Genomic DNA, 8,275 nt, shown 5'->3' with positions numbered 1-8,275 from the left:
GACACAACTCTCTTAGTGCAGTACCGATCGATGAGATTTATAGTGAGGAAGAGAGTCTCAGGTAGAAGGTCAAAGAAGGCGTGGGCCTCGATGAGGAAGTTTACCAAGCACGGCCGCTTCACCCAATCGATCTCGGGCTGCAAATCGATCAGTGAAGCATCAGGTAGAGTCTCTGTCTAAATCTTATTAGCACAAGAAATGTAGTGTTAGTGTTGCAACATACCTCCATTTGTCGCAAATGCTGTATGATATCTTCCATGTATTCATCGCCTGCTATTCGTGAAAGCTCATTCCCAATCAGCTCCTGCCGTTGACGAGACATCATTTGTGCAACTTCCTGGGCTGAAATTCTGTGCTGATGCTGATCGAATTCCGCACAGTAGGAGCCGTCGGGCTGAGAGTATGCCATCTTTGGAATATAATAGATGACCGGCGGATGAAAGCTGTTCAAACGTTTTGATGATATACCTTATTTGGGGGTCAATGCAGGAACAATCCGTTCAAGATATGGGACTCCTTAAAAGCTCTCTTATGATAAGGGAGCCTGATGTCGAGTATTCCGCAGTTCTTGTGATTGCACCTTTCTCTCCAAGGATATCGAGAATCGTTAAACCTAATTCATAAGAGTTAGCTGTTGATTTATGGTATATTCTCATGGAGACCGGTGGAAATAGAAGGCCGGCTCAGAATAGATGCGACGAAATGCCGTGACCTCGGCGGCCCGCAACAGCAGGAACCATCGTCAAGGAAGAAGCCGGATTTCTCTATTTTAAGAACTTGGGCTAGCGGGTGACACATTAAGATTTGACATAAATTCGGGATTCGATAGATTCGGTTGAGATGCCATGACGTATACCAAAGCCATCAGAGTGCGCTCTGACGTGGAGAAACTTCCCATTGCACCTTCTATTGACGGTAGACTATCGCTTGAGGCGATGGACAAAAGAAAGTATACATAGTACTTACCTTGGAGGGATGGACTCCAGCGAACAGTTTCACGGAGGGACGTAGACTTGCTGTTGATCTCCTCGTACCAATGTTCGGTGCCAGTTAGGTTGTGCGTCAAGGACGTGCAGTGGGATTACTTCTATAGTTAAGAAGGGATATTGATAAAAGCTAAAAAAAAGAAAAAGGGGTAAGAACAGCACTTTGAAAAGTGGTCCACGGATCCACCCAACGTGGCTGAGCATAGTCCCGTCTTGATGCGTAAATCTCATTAGGCAGTTCATAAACCGGACCAAGGCTGCAAATAGACACCCTGTAGAGGCTCCGATCAAAACCAGAAAGTCGTCTGTAAAGTGTTTTCGGCTCCTGTAGCATCGAACTGCGCAGCTCCATGAAACTAGCGGCGGGCCAAAGACTTCAGACGTTACAAGTAAAGGTTACAAGTCACTTCCCTAACATTAGATATCCAATGAGAACACCGATCTAAGCCGTTGCTTTGTCACATGATTTAGAGCATTCAACGACACGTCAGCTCCCTTACCTTGATATCCCGAATGGTACTTGAAGAATACCAATCCCGGCGCTGACAACACAGATACTGCATTCCAAAGCTTGCTATATGGCCCATCAGACGATTCAAATTATGCCTAATCTCAAAGGTCAGTGTATAGCAGCCGTTATGACCGATATTTTGCTGATTGTACGTAGAACCTTTGATGGAAGATCTGGACATCCTTCTTGACCTGGTTGCAAGTATTTCAGATTATGACGAGCCTCAAGTCCGGGAAATTCTTGAAGGCCTTGACTTACTTGATTACAGGAAGCGGCCTATTTCTGAAGCGACAGGTTCGGTAGCTTGTGCACTTTGGAGCAGGCCTGATTGCCAAAGACGCAGGCGACTGGAGCTCAAGGGCTTATCTTCCATAAAAATTGCAAAAGTTCTTGGCCGGCAACATTACTGCAAGTCAAGTCGCGCACTATATCGGTGCTCATGTTGTATAAATACATACTCTACATGGGGTACCGCTGCTGATCACTGGCAGATGAGACACAACGGTCCAGTAATCATATTTTGCATGTCGTGCGGCCATCAATTGTCAGCTGACAATGCAAAGAAGCATCAAGCTGTTTGTGGGTGGAAAACTATCGACGTAATTGCAAGTGAAACGGCTCGCGTTTGGCTCTACTTCCTTCAACACCTGTTGAGCTTGAAGCGCCAGGAAGTTTGTAATTTGATAAGGGCGTATCATCGACGAGATCCGCCTCGCCATTATGACACAAGAAGTATCCTATCCGCGAATCCACCTCCGGTCTGCTGCGTTCTAACCATTATAAAGGTCTCAAGATGTATTTGTTTCAGCACCTGAGGCAAGCTCATAAACTTCCAGAGGCTTCTGGATGCTCACCATGGCAGCAATCGCCCGAGGAGTGGCATGATTTAGGCGTAAATGGAGGCTCAACTACAAAAGAAGACTTCCTTGTAATTATGAACTCCATAAGAACAGGCGAGTCGCTGAAAGGTCGGAAGCTTCTCGTGTGGGATCCTGACCTATTTGACGATGCCCATCGCGACTTTTACCGGTTACAGGTTAGCACAAGAGAATCCAGATGGGTACGAGTAGAATCCGAACAGGGCTCTATGTCATTGAATCGCGTCTTTTATGATCAAACTACATCGACGTGTGCTAAGACATCCAGTGGCCACTGTGCCCCGACGCCTCATTTTGCCTCGACCACCTCAATACACGCTGAGTTGGAAGAAATCCCCACAATTAGTGATAATGACAGCCGCAAAATACATGAATCAGATAGTGAGGGCTCCAGCGAAGTTAGTTCGATAGCGGGCAGTGACACTGAGCTTCCCTATGGCGCCGGCTATGCGTGGCGCAGTGCTCGGCAAGCTCGACTCAAGACCAAGCCTAGTCGCTATAGATTAGGCCTCTAGTTATTATTAGAAATCTCACGGTTCAAGACTTACCGTTCCATTAGCACATTGAATTTCTATTGCAGAGGAAAGAGTTGCCTTGTCCACAGCAATATACCTAGTAAAGCTAGTTGGAGTCACTAAAGGAAAGTCTATATTCTTCAATGTATATATAAACACGTAGTTTGATCGGCACACTTTCTCCAGATGTTCTAGATGCCCTCTATGGTGGCGATACTAGTCTGTAGGTATATATATTGGTCCATTTCCACATACGCGGCAGGTGCATATCTGAACGATATAGGTAAACTTTCCAACACGTCAACCTATAGTCTAGGAGCAGTCTTTGGCCTTGTCCTACAAACCACAACGGGGTCCTCTCCTAATCATAAACCCCTCGCACGCCATCTTATTCTTTTGCATATCATTAATAACGGCGTTTGGGGTCAGATCAAAAACACAGGCGAACCTCAATAGTTAACGGCTGTGTCAGTCTCGCTCAACGTAAGACAAAAAAATCTTTAATGGCTATTTCAAGCCTTTAGGGCTATGCTCAATATTTTCAGGCATCTGTAGCACCTTCTGTGAGAGATTTTGCTGATGCTTAGAAACTTTGTACCTAGAATAAAGGAGGTCTCTATGCTGACCTTTGTGATCACAGACCCAGATATATTGGGAGATTAAAATAGGCGGTCCATTTACCCGTCAGTACACCTTCATCTGGGATGTCCAGGAATAGGATTACAATGCAACTTAGTAGCCCGTCCTTGGCCAGCACCACACAAGTGGAAAAAGGAGGAAGGTGAGAGTATATATGACCACATGAAAAGCTATATGGGATAGTTGGTAACCCACAAATCCATTCACTATGTACGGTGACCAAAAGACAATATTCAAACTGGTTGGCAGGTTCAACATTCAAGGCGGAGTTATCAAGCAGGCGTTGGCAACAGATATCTTGTGTAAAAACGGCCTTCGGCCATTTGACCACAAAAATCATGACATAAAAGATATTGGTATCCTTGTTATATCTGAGGCAGAATATAATAAGCCTAGCAAATTTCTTGAACCTGTTCGCGATTCAGGCGGTCGGCTAGTTAAGAAGAAATGGATTGAGGATCTTCACTTCAAGCGTACATGGTTGGACCCATGTGGCGATTACCTGTGGGAGAAATTAGGTTGTGTGGACGACAAGGATGTCAGTGGTGATGACAAGTACAAGTGGCAGGATGATGACTACGAGCAGGGCGATGACGATGATGATGAGTCTGACGATGATGACTATGAGCCGGAAGATGACGATACTGATGAATCTGAAGATGATGACTATGAGCATGGCGATGACGATGATGATGCATCTGACATTGATGAATCTGGCGTCGATGAGCCTGAGGCTTATGATTACGAAGTTGATGGAGACTGAGAAATCTTATTGGAAAAGGGCTTACAACGAAGATTCTGAGGATGAAGACTCTGAGGATGAAGACTCTGAGGATGAAGACTCTGAGGATGAAGACTCTGAGGATGAAGACTCTGAGGATGAGTCATATTGGAAGAAAGCTTAAAAAAGTGGTTGGTAAGGGATTTGTGATAGGAAGCGGTATAATAGTAACTGACAGTGAGCTTCGGAATCAAGCCCTAGTTCAGATGGTAGCTCCACTGACTTAAGCACCGATAGTTCAGTAGATACCGACCACAGTGACACCTTGCGAGACGATTATGGAAAGTCGCAGAATCCTCACGGTAGGGTGATTGGATACTCAGATCAATAAAGTCACTCAAGACAAAAACAACTTTAAAAGAAGTATTGACCGGGAAAATGGCAGATAAATTATGAAACAAGTCTATTTCGAAGTCAAAGGGGACAAGACAGCGGCCTGGCTTATTATGAAAATAGCCTGTGCCGACGACGAGTTGAAGAAATAGCAGGACATGAAATCAATCTTAATCTACGCTAAACAGGCCGCGAATTATTCAACGCCAATAAGCCGTTTTCGCATAATAATTTCTGGACCAACAGCCAACAGCCGTGATCAAGGAATATCTGTAAGCACAAACAGAACGTTGTTTTAGCCCCTTTCCGCATCCTCGAGAGAGCTATAAACGATGCCCTCTTGAAGTGATTCCCCCGGACCGGCACACAGTGTCTGCAGCCAGTTTCCGAAAGACAGAGAATAATCTTCACGGTCCATGTATCTTTTGAATCCGTTACGAATATTGTCGGGATTCTAGTTCTGAAGATATTTATCTTTTTTCATTGACACTCAGATTTGGTATACTAGGTTCTGGTTGGGCACCTTGTCCTTCCTCTTTTTAATGCGTGGACAGCTAAACTCCATTTATATACGCTGACAAAATGTCGGTAGTTCTGAGAAATTAATCTTTAAACATCTACATATCTCGAACAACAATGAGCAGTCTCAGAAAAAGACAAGTACAAGTTTCACGGATTAATTTAGGCGTCAAATTATCGCAAATTAAGGGGCAGCTTTGGAGTTACTTTATCAAGTTTGGGCAGTCGAGAGAATAAGCACTATATCCCCTTTCAGCAGAAAGAGCACCTTTTAACAAAACTAGAATTATTTATAATCACAGCTTCATTTACTTCTAGTAACAATACCTCAATTGTCTAGCAAATAAAGGTCTCTAAAAAAAAACCTTTTCCTAAATAAAAGGATGAGTTCAATTGTATTAAACAAAATAGTGAGCTTAATACAATCATTACGTTCAAATATTAGATAGCAGGAGACAATATATAATGGCGAACCCTAAACTAGCAGCATTCTGAGAAGACCATATAAAACTATTAGCAGCATATTGATTACTAAATCAAAATATGGATTCACGCCGACTATCGAACAAAAGATTTCATTTAATTGGCAAATTTGAGAGCAAAAAAGAGATAAACAATATAATCAAAGGTTTAGGTGGTTTAGTCTGGCGACGAAACTGCAGTCAACTACCGACTGACTTGATCTTGGCACCTACCCAGACAAAGTTTCAAGAAGACAAGATTCGTAACGAAGCTCAAGAGTTTAAAGAAAAAGGTGTAGAGTTTCAGCATGATTTGAAATGGTTATTGGATCTCCGGGATAAAGATACCGGTAGGAAACCCAACGAGTCACTAAGTTCCACGAGGACAACGGAAAGCAGCATCACAATACCATCGCGGCAAATTGTTTCTACTACTCCGCCTCCTATACATATAACGATTGAGAGATCAGGAGAAGGACAGGAGAATATGCTTTCTACCAGGAAACATGTTGCTGTTAGGGAAACTGTCCCTAGTACGATTCCGTCCAACGCCCAACACAAAGTTATGAAGGCCATCGTCGAGCCAATATTCACGCGCCAGCATGCTCCCACTGGGGCCCAGAATCTTGACATAGAGCTCTCCAGGGTTCTTTGTAAGAAACAAGTTCTACGTCCCCCTCTCAAGAGGGCTGGCGACGTCTCTATTCCCTGTATACCTGATGTGCGTTTGTACCATACATTCTTAGGAAATAGGCGACAATGTGACTAATACAACTCAATAGGCAGATCACGACGACGACGAGGGAAATTACAAGGTTGTTATTAATGCCAAATTAACGAATAAATGTCTGTCTACGTCAACCTTTGTCTGTTGTTCTTGAAGTTTCTCTAATTAATTTATAGACAAAATCCTAGATTTGCTAGGTGAAGGAGGCTATGGCACAGTTGTCAGAGCCTGCAAAGTTGTCAGAGACTGTAAGGTCCCCGGATCTAATGACGTTGCCATCAAGATCAGCGCCGTAAGGAAGGGACGCAGTGATGCCGCGAGGAAAGAGCTTCGGATACTCGAAACCATTAAAATGAATGATGAGAGGAACCAGAAGGGGTGCATCCGTGTACAAGAGTGTTTCGAATACCGAGGCCACATTTGTATGGTTATGGACTTACTTGGTCAGAGCACCTGTGAGTTCCTTGAACAGAACAACTATCTTCCATATCCAAAAGGCCATATCCAGAGTTTTGCCCGGCAGCTTTTTAACAGTGTAGCCTGTAAGTGTAAAAGTATGGGCTTAATTACAAAGCATTCTGATGAGGTTTAGTCTTGCACGACCTAGGCATAGTCCATGCTGATATTAAGCCCGAGAATCTCGTACTATGCGACCACACTTACTGCACCTTACCTTATCACCGCGTGAGGCCTTCTTCCTCTTTTGTAAGATCTGAAAAGGCGCGATATGCTGCAGAGCGCCGCGTCTTAAATAACACCGAGGTTCGGTTGATCGATTTCGGTATAGCCACATTTATGGATGAACCTCCATCACATTTTGACTCAACTGCACCGTATTGTGCCCCAGAGACCTGGATATATCACAAAGCGTCATTCTCCCACGATATATGGAGCATAGGATGCACCCTCGTCGAGTTTTTCACTGGTGATATTCTCTTCGACGCCGATGATATGACTGAATACATAGCAATGACAGAAGCTGTTACAGGACTCAAATTTGAGGAAGAAATCTCTTGGATCACCGACGAAAGGTTTCGGCACATTCTTTCCGCTTTGCTTCCCAAAGCGATGCAAAAACCACGCCAAAAGGTCCAGCGGATGAGCATGAAGCACCTTGACGTAAGCGACTATTCCCTCAACCTCCTATGGCCCTAATTAATACAAAATAGCAAATCATCGCCCCTGGAGACGATCCCTTCCTTAAAGACTTTGCGGATCTGTTGAAAAGAATTTTTGTGGTAAATCCTGAGCATCGTATCACTGCAAAGCAAGCTTTGCAGCATCCTTGCCTCACAGAAATAGCCCAGCCAGATAATGACACTTTGGCTGCAGAACCCAATAGCGCATCAAACCTCGCAACGCCATGATTTCTCAAGTTGGAGACGGCAGGTCTATGATCTCCTGATTTTGTTTCAATGGGTCGGCACCTTCCCATTCCCAAAGCATTCCGATCAAGAGAATTGGCTAGCCAGCGTGGTGGTTCCATGGTACAATACTTTGATTTGGAAGAGATACTATTATAAGATGGGTATTAGTGATGAAGCTTGAGCAACTGGCTGGTATGTATTAATGCAGTACAAGGCAACATAAACTCTTACGCTTTGGCAGGACGAATGCTTACAGTGCCCCATCTTTACCCTCCATTCTTCAGTCCAAAGCATGCTAAACATTATTCTCCGAAGCGCCTGCTTAAGAGCGACCTATAGATGGTCTTCGCTTAGCCTCTTCATGGTGCGTTGTTATCGCAGAAAAAATGCAAGCTGACTCTTGAAAGTGATGGCAATCGGTGGTTCCGCATCCCATACGGAATGGCCACAGCGAAAGGCTTCAATAGGCAAACCCAGCCACTGATACATTTATAGTGATTCAATGACTTCTACAACTACGAAGCTAATTATATCTAACCAAGATCCAACTCAACTACG

At 44.1% G+C, this 8,275-nt stretch overlaps 3 protein-coding genes across 3 annotated transcripts; all 3 read left to right on the top strand.

The window, feature by feature from the left end:
- Positions 1 to 1,588: 1,588 nt before the first annotated feature.
- Positions 1,589 to 2,890, top strand: FPRO_14892 (uncharacterized protein; the record flags this gene model as incomplete). Its single annotated transcript, XM_031224917.1, has 3 exons — positions 1,589 to 1,604; positions 1,654 to 1,791; positions 2,283 to 2,890. The coding sequence occupies 3 exons, from the start codon at positions 1,589 to 1,591 to the stop codon at positions 2,888 to 2,890; spliced, it is 762 nt and encodes a 253-aa protein (XP_031090128.1).
- Positions 2,891 to 3,737: 847 nt separating this feature from the next.
- FPRO_14893 (uncharacterized protein) lies at positions 3,738 to 4,434 on the top strand (the record flags this gene model as incomplete). The annotated part of the gene is made up of 2 exons (XM_031224916.1): positions 3,738 to 4,277; positions 4,333 to 4,434. 2 exons carry the CDS (start codon positions 3,738 to 3,740, stop codon positions 4,432 to 4,434), a joined length of 642 nt encoding a protein of 213 aa, XP_031090127.1.
- A 1,676-nt stretch (positions 4,435 to 6,110) lies between these two features.
- On the top strand, positions 6,111 to 7,717 carry FPRO_14894 (uncharacterized protein; the record flags this gene model as incomplete). The annotated part of the gene is made up of 5 exons (XM_031224915.1): positions 6,111 to 6,344; positions 6,406 to 6,469; positions 6,527 to 6,892; positions 6,943 to 7,469; positions 7,520 to 7,717. The coding sequence occupies 5 exons, from the start codon at positions 6,111 to 6,113 to the stop codon at positions 7,715 to 7,717; spliced, it is 1,389 nt and encodes a 462-aa protein (XP_031090126.1).
- Positions 7,718 to 8,275: the final 558 nt, after the last annotated feature.

The sequence above is a fragment of the Fusarium proliferatum genome (genome assembly GCF_900067095.1).
Source record: "Fusarium proliferatum ET1 genome assembly, contig: FPRO_scaffold018, whole genome shotgun sequence".
NCBI lineage: Eukaryota > Fungi > Ascomycota > Sordariomycetes > Hypocreales > Nectriaceae > Fusarium > Fusarium proliferatum.
Note: the sequence above shows the minus strand (reverse complement) of the source record. Positions and strands in the feature narration are given on the sequence as shown.